The sequence below is a fragment of the Coccinella septempunctata genome, chromosome 9, assembly GCF_907165205.1.
Source record: "Coccinella septempunctata chromosome 9, icCocSept1.1, whole genome shotgun sequence".
Lineage (NCBI taxonomy): Eukaryota > Metazoa > Arthropoda > Insecta > Coleoptera > Coccinellidae > Coccinella > Coccinella septempunctata.
The window spans coordinates 19,129,090-19,147,446 of record NC_058197.1 but is presented as its reverse complement, the minus strand read 5'-3'; the positions used below and the strand labels follow the sequence as shown (position 1 = coordinate 19,147,446).

Here is an 18,357-nt window from a genome sequence, read left to right as displayed (position 1 = left end):
TCACCTTGGTCTTGTCGTAGGACTGGAGGTCCAACTGTCCGTCCAACCAAACCGATATGTTCCTCTGAACGTCCAACGATAGTTTCATGAGGTGGAAGAAGGGGTAGACGTAATTCTTGAGCTCCTCGAACTCGGGATAGTTGGATTTGGGAAAACTTAAAGATACCTCTTCGGTGTTTATCCATTCTATCTGGGTCGAGATGTGTTTTATCTTGAGTAAATGCTGGTTGATCTTACCGAGGTACTGTCTGATGTTTTGGATGTCGTCCATATCGTCTAAAAGGCAGAGTATGGGGTGCACAGCCCTGGTTAGATCGTTCACTGCCTCGATCTGTCTCTGGAGCTTTTCCTCGGCTTCGAATTTGGATTGTTCGTAGATGGCTAGGTTTTCGAGGACCAAGGGTTCGATTTGGTCCAGTTCTTTCACAACCCTCACGTTAAGATCGATCTGGTCGTCGTCTAGGGCCCCTAGTTGGAGTAGGGAGGCTAAAAGCAATAAATTTTCACTTATCCTAACGGTTGCTTCTTGGATGAATTCCGATTTGACCCAAGTCATGTATTTTCCAATCTCGATGGTTTGTTCGGTGGTTTCAGGTTGGATTCCTGCCCTGGTTTTGATTATAAAGAAACTTTCGCATATGTCGTTCATCTCCCAGTGGCTCTGGGAAGCTAAAGCTTTGAAGTATCTGTTTTTTCGCTTGATCAAACCTTCCTGTATCTTTTCGATGTATTGGGATTGTATTAGTACACCGTTATCGAATAATTCACATTGGGGGATCAGAGACACTTTGTCGTAATAAAAAGAGTAGTATCTTATTTTTTCACAACCTATCGAAAAGTCTAAATCTGAGATGGTTGAGTCTCCGTTTATATCTTTGTATACTTCTTTGAATTCCTCATTTAGACAGTCAAGATGATCGGAAAATGGTTCATAAATGGTCGAGATGTTTCTATCCATAGTTTTCATCAGGTCGTTGATGAATTCTTCGGTGAGATACATGGATAGAGGTTTTCCGAAATTCTTATCGATTTTTCGGTTCCGTAAAGCTCTCAGTGGTTTTGTAAGGGCCAGGACGTCCTTGATCAGGCACTGGTAGAGTTGTGAGGTATCCCGTAACGTTGGGAAAATCCTCATTTTGTTGTTGAAAGTTACGTGAATGTTCAACGGTGGCATTTTATGTGGGGTCGTTAGATCGACTATGTAATTCAGTGTATTCTTGATTATTTTACTCAGTTGGATGGAGACAGCGCAGGTGCAACAACCTAAAAATAACAGGTTGTAACGTTTCGATGTCACTGGGGGGTTAACTCACCCGAAAAATTGTTGGAAAGGTCGGGCATGTTGGTCTGGACCATAACCTCGATTTTCCAGTAGAAATCTTGAATGATCCTGCTGGCCTCGATCAGATTCCTCTGCATCTCGTATTCCAAGTCTTCGAAATCCGTCAGATCCCTATCGATATGGACTAGGACGTCGGGGAGTGTTGAGAATTCGTTTATGATGGATTTTAAGAGGGGTTCATTGAGCATCCATGATTTTCTTAGTTCTTTCCTCCTACGGACGAAATCTTTGTAGTTTTTGGTGCGACCAACGTGTTTGAATGGTTGGATTTCGAAATAGTCAGGTACCGGGGTGGATCCCTTGAGTTTTTGTCGAATTGATACAGCGTGGGTGACTTCGGAGTATTCCCTCTGTACTTCTCCCAACATTTCCTCGATTTCATCTTGGTATTTCAGCTGTAATTCTGGTACTCCGATGGAATTCTTTATGTCTTGTTTTTGAAATCTGGACATCTTCGTTATGGGGCATTTTTTAGCTGCTTCTTGAAGGAAGCTTGCGGTTTCAGGTTGTTGGATGTCTTGGTTAACAGAGTCGTATTCTCGTGTTTTCCTCGCTTTTTCTATTCTGTGTCGAAACGCCCCCAGAGCGGCTGATTTTCTTCTTTGTCTAACGTTGAAAGTTTCAAGTGTTTTAGACGATAATTCTGTTAATTCTGGAAATTCAATGTGTAAGTGATGGAATAATTTTTCGTATTTCGAAATTATCTTTGCATTTTTATCGCTTTTTTCTCCCATTTTGTTGATTTCCTGAACCAAATACAAAAGTATCGTTTGATCAATAATATCACGAATATCTCCATAGTTACACTTTGTTTTTTATTGATTTCTTCAAGAACTGTGGAACGTTTCGAAATGAATTGAAAAAAACATGATAATACTTTAAATATATTTAATTTTTCAATTATATAAAAAATATTTCAACTATGCAGTAGTAAAAAATATGTCTAGATAGATTAATGCACTTAAAAAACTCTTAAAATATTCCAAGATATAAAAATATCAAAATGTCATAGCATTTCAAATAATTCAAATTAAATTAAAACTGAAAATGGACTAAATAGAGATTCAGCAATTTCAGATCTAATAGATAATCGTAAAATTCTTATTTATAAGTACATTGCGTATAAATCTTTAGGATTTCGGGATATGCAACGCTACTCTAATCACCTCACCGACTTATGGCACTTTCATTTTTGCATCTGCATTTTCGCCTGCATGGCAGCAATCATCTCTTGCATCCTCTTCAGTTCGGCCTCTTTTTCTTGCAAAATTTTGTCTTTTTCCGTAAGAGAACCGGCTTTATCTTCAATCAAACTGAAAACAGCAAGATTTTAGTGATAGGCATCCCACAGGGGTCCATATTTCCTCGATTAGGTCAAACACTTACGTATTTCTTTTGGGAGGAGGAACACCCTTGGCTAAACGCTCAGATCTGTAATTCTCGTAATGCACCTGCTGAGTCAACTCCTGTAAATCCTGCATGTGGGTGATGAGCATCGACCTCAGCTTGATGAAGTCGCAATGTTCAGGGTTTTCTACCTCAACCACGCCCCAGGGGTAGAGTCTTCCTCGTACCTTACGATTGTTAACCTCCATCAAAGTGTTGGCTCCACATACAGCAAAAGGTACAGCCTCTTTCAGTTGGCGTACCTGAAAAATTCACATTGATATCTACAATACGATAGTTATAAATCTACTGACTTGTTCTTTGTATTCTTCGTCTTCATCGGAATCGCATTCTGGCAGTGTATAGATTCTAATACCATGTTCTCTAATTTCGTCTAATACTTTTTGCTTCAGTCTTGTCATCTCTTTCTTGGTTAAAACATCAGCTTTTGCAATAACAGGAACAATATTTACTTTGTTATGGAGTTGCTTCATGAATTCTACATCTAAAGGTTTCAATCTGAAATATATACAATATGTTTTAGATGTATAATATCGAGTTTTTCCTGATGACTCACCCGTGCCCAAATGGAGAGATGAAATAAAAGCAGCAGTGAACCCTGTTATCGATGATATTCTTTCTGTTCAAACCAGATTCGTCACGTAGAAATCGTTCAAACTGCTCATCAATGTACCTAATGATTTCTGAGAAAGAATCGGTGTTATCAATAGCATCGCCATACCCTGGGGTATCGACAACGGTTAATCTCAACTTAACACCCCTTTCTTCAATTTCAACAGTGGATGGCTCCAATTTAACGGTCTGAGCCATTTTTTCTGCGAAAAAAAAGGTAATTTAGATGTGGGATGAAATAAATGCGAGTGAAATTTCTCCTACCAGTGGCATCTGGGATTACCCTTTCTGGGTAGAGGTCTGTTAAGAAGAGGGCATTGACTAAGGTTGATTTTCCAAGGCCTGACTCCCCCACCACCATTAGAGTGAATTCAAAACCCTTCTTAACCGATTTCCTGTGTACTTGATTGGGTAGATTAGCAAAACCAACATAGCCAGGAGTTTCTAAGCTTGAAAACTACAAATACATGCATTTTGAAAAACGTACAATGTGAATTTGGTAATCTAGATAGCTAGAACTTCGGATGAAGCAATTCTGAGTCATCTTAAGAAATTGAACCATGACTGGTCACCAACTTCTTCTGATAAAGGCCGATACAGTTTTTTTTATTGTAATGATATTGACGTTGTCTTTGAGTTTATTGAACTTCATCCTCATTTCCCATAAATGTTATTTCAAAATTGGACATATATGAAGAATTTTGAAACTATACTTACGCTTTTAACAGAGTCGCTCGACATATTTAGGACAGATTTTAATAAATGGATTAGTACAATAAATAGTATTTGGAAGGATAGATGTAGTTGTTTTTATCAGGCCTGATTCAAAAAGCTTTAACAATTAAAAAAATTTGTCAACTGCCATCTGGTAATCAAATCTGACATTTGACAATCTGTAATTTGTCATTTCTTGGAAATATTTTTTCTTTAAATTTTAAAAAATAATAAAAAAAATTCATTTCTCTCAGACAACAAATATATCACAATTATCCCACAAAAACTTTTAGTTATTGCATTTACTTGTTCATCGCGAAATTTAATAATCCTTGCTAGATTAGGAAGATAAGGAAATTAGATAGGTAGATAAGTAGGTTAATCTTCAGTAGTTCTGATATCTAATTGATAACCTCAATTTTTTACCAACAAACTGTTATTATTTTATCTTTATATTCTATTTTTATTAACGAATGAGTATTGGTATTCTAAATTTAATACATGTGTGAAGTGAGCCAAGCTTTTGCTTGGCATGACCCTTTCTTTTTTTTAACCTATGTTAACGAGTCAGTTTCGAACTTTCAAGTTGAATTGGTTAATTATACGAAAGACATCCTGGAGCACCTAATTATTGGTAGTTTTCTGTACATAGTAACATGTATACTTCTCTATTTCGCAATTATCCGATGGAAGACACTTAGTTTCAATAAATCAATAAAAAATCCAAAGAGAGTTCTAATTGTTACAGCTCATCCAGATGATGAGTGTATGTTTTTTGGACCAACTATCCTGAATCTAACGAAAAACAAGGAGTGTACCGTTTATATTTTATGCTTATCCACAGGTTTTTATTCAGAAACGATTGTTATATTCAGTTTAATTCCTGTGCTTTTAGGTAGTAATTATGGAATGGGAAAAATTAGAAAATACGAACTTTATAAATCGTGTAGAACCCTTGGCATTGCCAGTGATTCTATAACGGTCATGAACCATGAAGATTTACCTGATGATATAAGTAAACGTTGGCCGGAAGAGATAGTTGCAGAATTGATATTGAATCATATTGAAATATATGATATAACTACTTTGATTACTTTCGATAGGAGTGGTATCAGTTCTCACCCCAACCATTTCAGTATTTATTATGCAGTAGCTCATTTGAGCTTTGGCGGGGATATTCCTAAAAGTAGAAACTTATTGATATTTCTCAGCTGTTGTATTGTATGGATTCTATTTTAGGTTGTAGTGTTTATGTGCTTGAGAGTATCAATGTGTTGAGGAAGTATTGGTTCATTCTAGATATACCTATTTCATTTTTACTTTCGAGAACTAGGTAAGTTATGTTCATACAGTTAATTTAGAATGAGGTTTAGGAAACCATTTTTTTCTTTTAGGTATATAGTTGGGCCAAGTGGAAGGTCAGTGATTCACAAAGCGATGTCAGAACATAAATCACAAATGGTGTGGTTTAGAAGGTTATATCTAATTTTTTCCCGTTATGTTGTTATCAACACTCTGCAGGAGATGAACCCTTCTGATATAGAGCTTGATTTATCAATTGATGATTGAATATGCAACTGAAGACCTTTTTCATCAACTACTTGTACAATTTTTATACTGATGATCATCTCATTTCAAATTTAAAACCGTTTAGTGTAGTGCTCATTTATCTTGTAGGCTTAAAATGATTTCAGCTCCTAGAAAGAGCTGCAGAATTCCTTATAAGGTTTAATTACCTTTGATGAGCACATGGGCATTAGTGAAAAAAATTAATCTATTGTGTGATTTCTCGTTGAACCATGGTTTTCAGGTTTAAGTAAGCTTCCGGCTTGTGTTCTGAAGGGTTAAAATGTTGTATACATTATTTAATTGTTTTATACAAAGCCATATCGTTTTTAGCTACTGTTATGTTTGACTAATTTGAATATAAAAGTACCAAAAAGACCTAGTATATTTTCTATTACCCCTTTACTCTCCAGGAGATCAAAATGTCTAAGAAGAACTTCAGGAATGATTAAAGCTACAAAATGAAGAAGACAGACAAGTTTTTCAATTTGATATGAAGAGGTAATTGTAGATGACAATTCTTGTACAAAAAATTTATTTTTTCATAAATAAAAACAAAATAAACTCAACAGATGCATCAATGAACCATTCTTTCTTCAAGAATAATTTAATTTACTGAATTTCAAACTGTTTGAAATTAAAACATGTTCCATTTGAATTTGGTAAGTAAAAAATGTTGATGGATGACATAATTTCATGATCACGTGTTTTAGGAAGTAAAATACAGTCCACACTTTCTCAAGATTTAATCAAACTACACGCCTCACTTCGAAAAATCTCTTGAGGTAATAAACTTGACCGGCAGTCATGGCCACTAATATCAAAGCTTCAAAAAATGACCACAACACTACTCTGGAGTTTGTACTTTCGTTTATACTCCTATGAATCCTGTCTCTAACTGCCATGTACTCTTGTTCTTGCTTGACGCCACTCAACGATGCTGAAAAAATTTGTTAGAAATTATCATTTTTAACTTAATTTGTAGGATGTACTTACAGCTCAGTTCTCTTATCATATCTTCTAGTTTGTTGGTGTTCTCACCATCAGGTTTCGTTTGGCTCCTAGCTTCACCAATTGCCATATTAAACATGACAACCTTAGGCGTAAGAGTCGACATCTTATTTGAGAAACAATAAGTGTAAACACCTTTAGTGTTTGCTGTGAAGGTATATTTGCCGTGACTCTCCCCAACACCTTCATGTATAACCTCGCCATCGGGCCCCATAATTCGAACGTTAATATCCAGAAAACCACCTTCTGCTATTTCAAACGTAAGACCTAAAATAAGAACAAGACGTCAAATTCTGATACGTCGCGTAAACCTAAATATTCCTTTAGCTTTAGCCAGGCAGTTTTTCATCTGCATCTATAATTTTCTTACCCATTTTCGTTCCTTCTTCAACTTTATCAAAAAAACATTCTTCTGCATGAGCATCCACTGTTACAAAATACGCAAAACTTTGTGCTGTGAAGACAAGAATTAATATACAGAAGGTACATATTTTAAGCAACATTTTGACTTATAAATTCAAGTTAAATTTGAAAGTAGGTAAAAATAGGGCCACGTATTTCACGATACGAAACCATAGGTTGGTTTTTGTTGACATTTTCTGAACTGTCACTGTCAGTGACGTTTGAACAAGAACTAACCTCAATAAAATTTTCAAAATTTCAGTGGGATCGATTCAAAACCAAACATGAAATTCTTAACACAATCTTTTTTGAAATTGAGGAAACTGCAACATAGACAATTATGTAATGAGGCACGCTTAGAACCAGTCAAATTGGCTTATGCAACGTATGAAAATACCTTGCCAGTTCAGGATATCCATCAGAACCCCCTGGTAGTAATGCACGGTTTGTTCGGCTCCAAATCGAACTGGAACAGTTTGTGTAAAGTTTTTCAACAAAAAACAAAACCTTCTAGGAAAATCATTGCTTTAGACGCAAGGAATCACGGAGATAGCCCTCATGATCCACACCATTCATACGAGTTGTTGGCACTCGATTTGAAGAATTTTTTCGACAGTGTAGGCATTGAAAAAGCTTCCGTTTTAGGTCATTCGATGGGTGGAAGAACTGCCATGTTATTTGCGTTGAAATATGTATGTAAGTTCGTACTTTACGTGTTTAAAAGGGAAATTTGGCAGCTTTTCGAATTTTAGCCGGAATTGGTTGAGAAATTGATTGTGGTTGATATATCTCCTATATCAACAAGCCCAGATATTAGTTCGATGCCGATTTACATGCGGGCATTGAATAGCCTCAAAATACCAAGCAATATTCCTTTATCTAGGGCAAGATTAGCAGCTGACTTACAGCTTGTGGAAGGTGGCATTACCGACAAAAATTTGAGAGCCTTTTTGCTCACGAATCTTATTCAGACGCAGAACGGAAGGTAATTCTGTATAAATTAATGCTCTTTCCACTTTTATTTTCAATGTACGCATTCTAGTTTTAATTGGAGAGTCAACATACCAGCGTTGCTGATGAATCTGGATAATATAAAGAGATTCCCGTATGAAAAAGGAAAAGTTTTTGATGGACCTACATTATTTATTGGTGGCTCTAGCTCAGACTATATAAAGTAAGAAAATTATAGCAGTAGGAGAATTTTTGCAAACTCTGATTGAATATTTGTTTTGTAGGAAAGAAGATATTCCTGGCATAAAAAACATTTTTCCAAATTCTGCTGTTCAATATATTGAAGGGGCAGGACATTGGTTACACAGCGAAAAACCAACAGAATTTCTACAACTCAGTGTAGAATTTTTGAATAGACCAAATACTAGTTGATTATTATATCTATATATTTTTAATATATTATGTTGACCGCACTATTCTTGATTCATTTTGCATCATCATTCACTAAAATTGAAAAAAAACACTTCAGTTCCTACTAAATGCATTTATTTAATAACTTCCACACATGAGAACACAGATATCACAAATCCTAACACTATTTGGAAAATAACAAAAAAAAAATCAGTGCGCAAAGACTAGAAATGCAGTCGCATGCTCTGTCCCCCGAGAACAAAATTTACAACCCCGGAAATTCAAATTGAAGTTTGAACAAAGACGATAATGCATTCAAATGAGAAGACCAGAGCAGCATTTTCAAAAAAACATTCTTCTGTATAATAATAAATATTTTCAACTCATATTGTTTATCAGTCGAACAAAGGCAATTCGTTTAAAATGCCCGACAAGTTAGGCAATCACATTTTAGTATTTTTGTTGAACGGAACTCAGCCAAACGAACAAGTATTGCATCAACAGGAGAGTTTCCTGTAAATTTGCAAGAATCATATCTATTATTCGATTTTCCATCGATAAACATCAAATAATTCTCTTCTTTGAAGAATATTCAACAATCAGAACCCTTGCAGTGAACAATACAGTTTCATACATATATATTTAGTATAATAATAATTATTTTATAAATACTTTATCCTTTGTAAAAAATGAATCCGCAGTAAAAACCTAAAAAAAATAAACAATGTTCAATATTGATCACCATGCACAATAGATTTGCCACAAAACTCTGAAATGACGATTTACTCGACATATTTTCCTTGCGAACAAGGATTCAATATTATTTGGACAGAGGTAGAAATTATGGGACATCTTACCTTCTCTCAATATATTTCTAGATTTGAAATAATTAAAATTCTTTCACCAAAGCCATAAAGAACAGGTAAGATACCCCATAATTTAGATATTTCGGTAAAGGTTCACTTTCAGTAGGAATGTAGATTCGAAATATTTGGCAAGTTTGCGATAAATATTCATCAGAAATAACTATTATCTAAGTTTTTGAAATTTGATTAAATTCTTCTTCAAACAAAACTGCAATTATCTATTTGCATAAATTATTCCAAAGGAACAGGACTCTAACTGGATAAATGCCTCTCTAATATTCTATATAATTGTGTTTATATATTGGGTATGCTTCGATAGTTTTTTTTTTCAAAGCAACATACAGTGTATAATATTGTGCTCAAAATGCATGAAGAAACATTGTGAAAACAGCTAAAAAAAGCTTCTTAGATCTATTTTTGTTTCAAGCAGGCATCCCATTTTAAAATGATAAATTTCAGATAATATTCAAATGAAATTGAATGTGACGAATCAAAGAAGCAGTTATTTGTAAAAAAAAACCCTCTTCCCACCTAATCCCAACAATAATTTAAACAAAAATCCAATTAAGCCTAATTGAAACAATGTAAAAGTTGATTTTAAACCAGAGGACGATTCAGAGAAGATGCCTGCTTTTAGAAGAGAATTTTTACCCTCCTTGTGTATGAAAATTGAGTTAATTATTGTTCAGTTGTTGAAAAACCCTGTGTAAATGACAACTTTAAGTGTTGGATGACATACCACCATTGTATGCGTAATCAGCTTTGTTGTGCATGATAAGGCGATCGTCTACAAAGTAGAAGCTATCAGATCTTGTCTCGAAGGGCGCTGCGATCATTTCCTTCACTGAAACAAGAAAATAATCGAATCCAAGCTGCAGGTGTTAAATATTACACCTAATTTGTTGAATAACTGACCTAATTCCGGTGAAAGAGTTGGGAATTCGTATATGTGCTCGCAAGTATTTGTAGAAAAGGGGATGCAGAACCCAAACTCGAAATCGAAAGTCTTGAGCAGCTTATCCCTGAAGAAATGCCTCTCGATCATCCTGAACCTATTGACAGGCCTGCTACCAACAGTGAATTCAACCCTGAAACCCGAACACTCGAATAATTCATAATTAACACATAAAAACAGGGACTTACGTAGCCCCCACAGTCTTCAGTTTCAAGAACTGCGGAGTGAACTGGTACCTGACGAATCTACCAGAATTTGGGTCTAAGGGCTCGTCGTTCTCCGCATTCTTCTCCGAATTTTCCTCGACGTTTTCTGGCAACGGCTTGGCTATCTCGAAAAGTATGGCCCCGCTCTCCAGGTCCCGTATTTTGAACCTTGTGAAATCTATATCGTAGATGTTGGCGTCTGGGTCGCAAAGATACGTATCGGTTATTTTATTCAGACGCAAGACGTCGTCCGGGGTTATTACTTTTGTGTTTTCAACTGGTCCTATTATCTTGTTCGATTGCAGTTCGTGTTTTTCCCTTACAACACTCATTTTCATCCAAAAATAACGATAACACCATACGAAAAATGAACGGAAAAGTGTTTGACATAACAACAAACTGTCAGGTGTCAAAAGCGATCAAGGGAAAAATGGAGGAAAGAAAAACCCATTATTTTCACGAAAGATATTCGTAATAATTAAATGAAAACACTCTTAACGGAATTGTTTTCGCTTTTTGAAGACGATGACACAGAGAACATGAGCGTAAATGAATGGATATACTTCGTTTCATCAAATATCACATAGAAAAGGAAAGCGCATCCGCCATTTAGGTCCCGCAAAATGTGAAAATGAAATTTATCAAGATTCTTACGAACCAATTAGAGTTTTACATATAATCCATATGCGTAGACTAAACTCATTAATAAAAAAATCCTCTTCAGTATAAATTGATTCATTTTTTAGTCACCTAATGATGTGTCCGTAATAAAAATTCTTGAGCGCATCCACCAAATTGAATAATTCTTGTAAAAAAATTGAAACACTCAATTTTTCAAGTTTTAGATCGATGATTTTCAGACTTGATAAAGAAAACCTTAAACCTTCGTTGTATTTACCCACTGAATCTGAAAAAAACGGATGGTAACGGTATATTTAACCTTTAACCTGGTTATTACGAAGAAACCAGATATCTAGGCTAGAAATACAACCGAAAGTAGATCTACCTCCAACTCCCTCCACAGTTACCCCAAACGAACAGCCGGCGAAAATTGTTGGAATTATTATTGATTCAGTTCGTTCACTTCTCTCAAGTTCAGTGTAGTACTTACTTGGGGAGGTGCTTAAGAACCTGCTTTTCTAGGCCACTCGGTATTTATTAATGACTAAACGCGGTTTTTCGAAGAATAGGGCAGGAAGTGAAACCTGAATCACCAGTGGTTCCGTAGTTAACATTGTTGATCTGTGTACCAATGGAGCGCTTTTAAATTTTCGATATTTTTTTACATGGATTTCAATTTTAAGGTAGGTCAGTGCTGTTGAATTTTTCGGAAAATACGCAAAGCTTATTGGTTCTGAGTTAAGGTGCAAAAAAAAACAAAAATTTGCTGGTGATAAATAACTTTAATTTTTAAGCAGAAGTCATTTTATTAATCCCTCAATTTTTTTTATGTTCTTTCCAAGTAACTTTTATTCCGAAATAATATGGGAAATCTACTTTTATTCTATACAAGTTGAACTTTTCAAAAATTTTCGTTTCATTTAATTCTTTCTTCATTTCAATGCTCTCTGAATCATTTTTTTTTTCATTTTCTGTCTTTCGTCTCTTTGATTTTCTTCCATACGATCAGCAGTTCCAAAAGAAAACGTATTTCTCAGAAACCTCCTAATGAGCCTTCTTGAGTGAATATCAGTTTTCTAATCACTGTTAATCATTATAGGAACTTGAATAACAAGTAGTTTTTAGACTTTTGGCATGAATCAATATGAAACTTTTGTACTTCCTATGTTCATTTGCTTTCTCTGAACGATTAACAATGTTTTTTACGAGGATAAAACAAATTACGTGTCTGGATATACAGACAACCAATTATTTTCTATTTTTCTTATTCAAACGAGCGTTAAATTGCGTTTACTAATGCGTAAACTAATGGGAACGTGTGTTAATTTCACAAACAGTGAACAGTCTTATAATGTTTCGGAAATTCTCTAAATTATAAACAAGAAATTATATATTATCGCTCCATTAAACTCTCCAACCTAATCCTAGGTTGTAATTGTTGAGATTTAAAAAAAATCGACAATCTTCTCATATATGTTTCATTGAAGTAAACTTTTTCACTCTCAAAGCGATCGTTTACATTTAAAGGGAATTTTCTCATTGGGTTTTACCTACTCACTTCATTAGCATTCAATTTGATCTGATTTGAATCTGATCAAACTCTATATCTAGTCCACACCTAACAAATATAAATATATCCAGATAACCTTCACCGTTCATTTCCCGCAACAAAATCTTTGTCCATTATAATGATTTTTACAGTTTTAAACTGGAAACAACCAAAGAAGGTTGATCAACTTTCTCTACTATACGCCATAGACAATCTATACGCTTTGAAACCAGCCAGTTAAGTGGGTTAAAGCCTGTACCTACACTTTGTCGAACTTTTTGAATAAACATTTTTCATACCATGACCAATATTTACTAGCAATTAAAACCGTTTCTTATTATATTCATGCAGTGCACAAGATGTCGAAATGATACCTTTTTTGCTCTGTTCTATGTGTTTCCAGCGAAGAACTTTTTTTATGTACATGTAAATTTATTGCGTGTATCACGCGTTCATAAACCTATAAATTGTGGAAATGAGGAAATAAGAATAGAAACTAATGTTAAATTGCTATTATAGCAGATGAGTTTCTTCTGATTCCGCTTCTCAGCAAGATTAATGTCTGTATTGAACGTGAAGAAAGTAGTGGTTCCATAACAGTTATTTCATCTACCTATCTACAGAATGATCTAACAATAATAGGGGCAATTAACGGAGCAAAGAATGGAAAATAATTTTTTTGCATTTAATTCTATTCATATAATTGTAATGAGGATGTAATGTTGGAAAGGAAACTCGAGAGCTTTGTAAGAAAAGAGGTTTTTCTAAAAGACCAACGAACTCAAACCGCTGACAACAGTAATAAAAATTTGGATAACATACACAGCAGGAAAACAGTAACTGATAATGAACAACAACGAAGGTTTAGTATAGATTTAATCATGACATTAATAGATATGAGTTCTTTGAACCTCCTTTCCGTTTGCGAGTCATATTCAGGTGCAGATTATGGATATATGCTCATATTTTTTAATTCCTAAATGGTGGATGCGCTTCGTTCTGACCCTTAGGTATTAACGCGTCCTAAAGATCAAATTGTCGTTTGATATTCTTGTTTTGTAGACTGTAACGGAATAATCAATCGAAATCGGTTAACAGGATTAGGTATGCTGATTTCACCTTGAATTAGATCAATCAATTCGGTTTGAAAATTGTTATTATCCATGGGTTTCCAATATCGCGGGGTAACTTTCACAAATAGCAAGTGCTGTTTGAAAAAATCGTGCAATAGTTGTCCAATACATTATGTCACTATCGGTTCGCTTATCAGTGATAACGTTTCAAAAAAAATGTTGCAATTGAAAGGGAACATAAATAAGGTACTTGTACTGAATAAATGTACGGTGATTATACTGAATATTCATGAGGTTGGATATGCTTTTAATGTCTTTCGTTATGTTGAAACTATACCCTCACAATTCTTTAAAAGATTTGTTGACCTTTATTCGCAATTATTATTAGCCAATACTAACTGTAATAGAAACAGTGTTATAATTGTTACTAGCTTTTTGAATTTAAGAATCTGCTGATCGAAATAGGTATTCGAGCTATATAGGTGGCCCATCAAAACAGATACATGGTAGTGCATACATAAATGAGTATAGAAACATAATTTACTTCCATGAGGGAATAACCTCATCAGGAAACGACTAAAAATGGCACGTTTCACGTATTAACAACTCCTACACATCGAACCCCACACAATAAGAAACGTGTTGTTCCTTAATGTTGGACGAAAAAAAAAAATTCGAGGTCAACAGTCTCTCAATCAACCCAACCAGGTAGAAAATAATGAAGTACATGTTCCAGTTTCCTTCGTACAACAATACAAGGCTGTTTCTGATTTAGACTACCGACAGATGCCGATAGAATAAATAATATTTCTTTTTAGTTTCAATTGCGAAATTACAGACCGTAAATTTAGATTTCAAAGCACCTTCGGAGATAATACGTGAGATTTGGTATCTTTTCTGATGGCTATGAAAGATCGCTTTTGAATGGTAATTATGGATTCTGTTTTTGTATACAATGGAGTGATTTGAAATAGGTGTATCTTCATAATTGTAATATAAGCTGTATGCAAAGATTATAGAGTATATAACTCCATAATCTTTGGCTGTATGTTCATATTTGAAGAGGAAAATAAAATTATATAAAAATAACCGTAGATGGAAATGTGATACATATTCTGAAAGAGCAACTCTTCTAGTTAAAAATCTGAAAATTTCATGGAGCTGGATGCAGCCGTTCGGTCTTGACATTCTTTAAAAGGGTCTATCAAAGAATACCTATTTTTTCACAATTATGTTTCATCATGTTGCGTGAGAACATAGATATCTATATTCTCATCTATTACCACTTTAAATTGGTCTCGAATAACAAGGGAACCAAGATTATTGTTTTGTTGTACAAAGACCTAATTATGATTGACTTCGATTAAGAGAAAAGGGACAGGTAGTGATTATAAATTATTCTTACATTGAATTAAACTTTTCATTCGTAATGGACTCAAAATAGAGCTAAGCATAAATGTTTCTCTTCTAATCCATCGTTGAAGTCCCCAGTTTTCATAGTATTTGAGCTTCTATTGAAGCCTCCTGGATGTTATGTAGAAAAATCATGTCTTCTATCTCGGAGAAATCTGTAAGTGTGTTATGGATTTTAGATTGGACCACTCACCTACTTATCCGGTCAAATTTCTGCACGCAACGAAGATCTCGACTTGAATTATTCATTCATATTTAGTCTGAAGACGATTCAGCATAAGATTAAATGACTGGATTAAAGGGACAACTGAAAATTTCGAAAATCAGACGCTTCCTTGATGGTTTGAACAACTTATACCATGACATGAAATGAATTTCCACATAAATTATGCGTTTGGCTTTCGCTATTGAGGCTTGGGTTATGGTAGTAGATTAATTTTTTATTCTTGATTCCCACAGATAGTACATTTTTATTCCAGCAATGATAGAGGCTTAATTTCAGTCATTTATCAACTTTCAGTGCTCCTTTCCATCAATCAAACTATAAACGTACGTTTTGGAATGCTTCAAAATCGGTTTCATTCGAAACAACAATGAAATTATTGGATTTAAGAGACCGTAAACCGATAAACAATCAGTCATATTCAATATTATCATCTGGGTAACAAATTGCTGATTGTATACTTTCCCTTTCATTAATTTGAATTTCCTACGATCATTAGAAGGATTATTCCCAGTTTCCAATAAAACAGATAGTCCGAAACAATGTTCTGATGTACCATGAATATCACGAGTACGTAATTATACCGAGGTTGATGACTTTTCTGTCAATTATATGCAAAGTGTAGTGAAATCTTCAATTTCTTTTACGTGAACTGTTGTTACGTTCGTTATTTAAGGAGAGTATATGTGAACTTTCAATTGTTTCGTTAGATTTTCAAGAAAGCTGTATTGATGGTTATGAAGTTTACGGATTACTTGTACTTTCATTGTTTGTTGATTAAGGAAGTTGAAGCTCTAAACTCATCACATTCGCCAGTAAAATACTAGATTCGATTCAATTATACAATGTTCAATGTTTTCCACAGATAAAAGAGTAATTTAGCTTCTAAGAACCTTTGAAAAATTATTTGGTTTTTCAATTTTCGCTCCATACACTTTCTTCATCCATTTCCTAGGTCATCTATCGGTTATATTGTGAACAAGGATATCGATCTTAAAGAACTCTTCTGTCTGGCTGCGCCGTATATTACTTTCTAAGCGATAGCTAGCGATGTGACCAAGAGATGGTAGCACTAGCGAATTTGTATTAAAACTTTTAATTAAACCATTTAAAGATTATTATTATGTATGTAGATTGATACACAATTGAATCATGATACAATAATTGAATTATCAACAAATAACTCAACAATAATTATTAATAATGCCTTCTTTCATCGCTTTGCCTCATTTGATTCAAAAAGAAATGACCATTAATGCTCTAAGCTCTTCAAAGGATTCAATTGTAGTTTCTCTTCACAGAATGTTAGTTTCCCTGTTCCTCCTACCTGTATGCAGTTTTCTTCCCTTAATAAAAGGACATGGAAGACTTATAGACCCTCCAAGTAGGGCCTCAGCTTGGAGATATGGCTTTAACACACCACATAACTACAACGACCACGAACTGTATTGTGGAGGTTTCACAAGACAATGGGTAAACAACGGGGGTAAATGTGGAGTTTGTGGTGATGCCTGGGACACCAAGTGAGTAGTGCTACTTGAAATAATTCCATAAACGTTCATATGGCGGATGCGCAGGAGAAACCTAGCGAGAACTGGCGAATGCGCTAAACGTCTCTGATGTTATTCTTTGGGAATTTGAATCTTTCTTCATTTTATCAATTTTACTTTCCAGGACACCAAGGCCACACGAGTTCGGTGGTACATACGGGCAAGGGGTCATAGTGAGGAAATATGGGGTAGGTGCAATAATAAACATCAGAGTGGAATTGACAGCTAGCCACAATGGATTTTTCGAGTTCTCAATCTGTCCTGACTATAAAAATACCAGTCAGGAGTGCCTGGATAAGAACGTGTTGAAGCTGCTCAAGCCACAGGATGGAGTGGACCATCTGAACTCGAGATATTACCCTAGGGAGGGAAATAAGGTGTATGAGATGAAATATAAACTGCCAAAGAAGAAGTGCGACCATTGTGTGCTGCAGTGGAGGTATATTGCAGGTTGGTAGGAATTTAATAGTTGTGTGAGGATTGTTTTCAATATGTTTTCCTAGGAAACAACTGGGGGAACTGTCCTAATGGTACTGGAGCAGTGGGTTGTGGACCTCAAGAGGAGTTTAGAGCCTGTGCGGACATCACAATTTCAGGAAAAGCTGATCCAATGCTTCCAGATCAACCAACGACTACTGTCACCTTCAGACCAACCCCTACAACTACACCGACAGTGCTACCACCACAAGAAGAGACCTACAGTCCAATATCTGCTCTCATTATAACCCTGATATCTTTTTTAATAGTCTGTCTGATATTTTTCCTGCTCTACTTTCACTTCTACCAGGTTGGTAAGCAGTTCAAGACGTGGCTTAAAGGAAGTCCAAAGAAGAATGGTAACGTGAGTCAGAACATGACCCTGCCTCCCTTACCACCACTACCACCACCAAGGGGTAGGAAACCCAGGGAAACTACAGAGGAGAGAAGAATGAAACACGTGGAGAATGTTTAATTTTGTAAAGTGAATTTTTCGGTGGACTTAACTAATTTAGAAAATTCTTTCTTGACTGATGAGGATGAACAAAGACACTGATTGAGTGCTTGGAATATTCTTATTATGAGTTAGCAGATTTAGGTTTATTTATGAAAATTGCGATTCTAGGAGACTGTGACAATGATGTAATGTTTACGTAATGTTGTATTTAGTGGATAATTTGAATAGTAAATTATTGGAATTATCGTGTTTATTTATTTCAACATGAACCCAGACCAGAATAGAAGAAGAGTAAGTTTTCAACCCTCATACAGTGAGAGAATCAGCTAATATCTGTTCAGGATTTTCTCCCTTCAAGTTCAACAGGAAATTAATTTCGAATGAGTCATCACCATCACGAGGATTCATTTAGATCACAATTAAATCGGTTTTTTAAACTTTTTTGAGATCTGTATTACTCCGAACACTGTGAATACTTCTGAGGATGTTTCATGCTGCTAGATCTCGATTATAGACCATAATGAACCCACCATTTCATTGGACACCTCTTC

The 18,357-nt window shown here is 35.1% G+C and overlaps 6 protein-coding genes across 6 annotated transcripts; 3 read left to right on the top strand and 3 right to left on the bottom strand.

Annotated features, from left to right (window-relative positions):
* Positions 1-2,213: 2,213 nt before the first annotated feature.
* On the bottom strand, positions 2,214-4,240 carry LOC123320727 (septin-1). Its single transcript, XM_044908131.1, has 6 exons — positions 4,079-4,240; positions 3,626-3,818; positions 3,306-3,564; positions 3,043-3,247; positions 2,729-2,991; positions 2,214-2,655 (listed from the first exon to the last, which is right to left on the bottom strand). The coding sequence occupies exons 1-6, from the start codon at positions 4,100-4,102 to the stop codon at positions 2,529-2,531; spliced, it is 1,071 nt and encodes a 356-aa protein (XP_044764066.1). The 5' UTR covers positions 4,103-4,240; the 3' UTR covers positions 2,214-2,528.
* A 228-nt stretch (positions 4,241-4,468) lies between these two features.
* On the top strand, positions 4,469-6,019 carry LOC123320734 (N-acetylglucosaminyl-phosphatidylinositol de-N-acetylase). Its single transcript, XM_044908137.1, has 4 exons — positions 4,469-4,919; positions 4,971-5,261; positions 5,315-5,408; positions 5,470-6,019. Exons 1-4 carry the CDS (start codon positions 4,577-4,579, stop codon positions 5,642-5,644), a joined length of 903 nt encoding a protein of 300 aa, XP_044764072.1. The 5' UTR covers positions 4,469-4,576; the 3' UTR covers positions 5,645-6,019.
* Positions 6,020-6,370: 351 nt separating this feature from the next.
* On the bottom strand, positions 6,371-7,265 carry LOC123320740 (transmembrane emp24 domain-containing protein-like). Its single transcript, XM_044908147.1, has 3 exons — positions 7,023-7,265; positions 6,638-6,919; positions 6,371-6,581 (listed from the first exon to the last, which is right to left on the bottom strand). The coding sequence occupies exons 1-3, from the start codon at positions 7,153-7,155 to the stop codon at positions 6,391-6,393; spliced, it is 606 nt and encodes a 201-aa protein (XP_044764082.1). The 5' UTR covers positions 7,156-7,265; the 3' UTR covers positions 6,371-6,390.
* LOC123320732 (protein ABHD11) lies at positions 7,254-8,478 on the top strand. Its single transcript, XM_044908136.1, has 4 exons — positions 7,254-7,746; positions 7,807-8,039; positions 8,097-8,228; positions 8,290-8,478. The coding sequence occupies exons 1-4, from the start codon at positions 7,339-7,341 to the stop codon at positions 8,435-8,437; spliced, it is 921 nt and encodes a 306-aa protein (XP_044764071.1). The 5' UTR covers positions 7,254-7,338; the 3' UTR covers positions 8,438-8,478.
* Positions 8,479-8,538: 60 nt separating this feature from the next.
* On the bottom strand, positions 8,539-10,929 carry LOC123320738 (protein unc-119 homolog). Its single transcript, XM_044908145.1, has 3 exons — positions 10,426-10,929; positions 10,198-10,370; positions 8,539-10,126 (listed from the first exon to the last, which is right to left on the bottom strand). Exons 1-3 carry the CDS (start codon positions 10,779-10,781, stop codon positions 10,002-10,004), a joined length of 654 nt encoding a protein of 217 aa, XP_044764080.1. The 5' UTR covers positions 10,782-10,929; the 3' UTR covers positions 8,539-10,001.
* Positions 10,930-11,487: 558 nt separating this feature from the next.
* On the top strand, positions 11,488-18,051 carry LOC123320729. The gene is made up of 4 exons (XM_044908133.1): positions 11,488-11,747; positions 16,624-16,845; positions 16,997-17,322; positions 17,376-18,051. Exons 2-4 carry the CDS (start codon positions 16,625-16,627, stop codon positions 17,822-17,824), a joined length of 996 nt encoding a protein of 331 aa, XP_044764068.1. The 5' UTR covers positions 11,488-11,747; position 16,624; the 3' UTR covers positions 17,825-18,051.
* Positions 18,052-18,357: the final 306 nt, after the last annotated feature.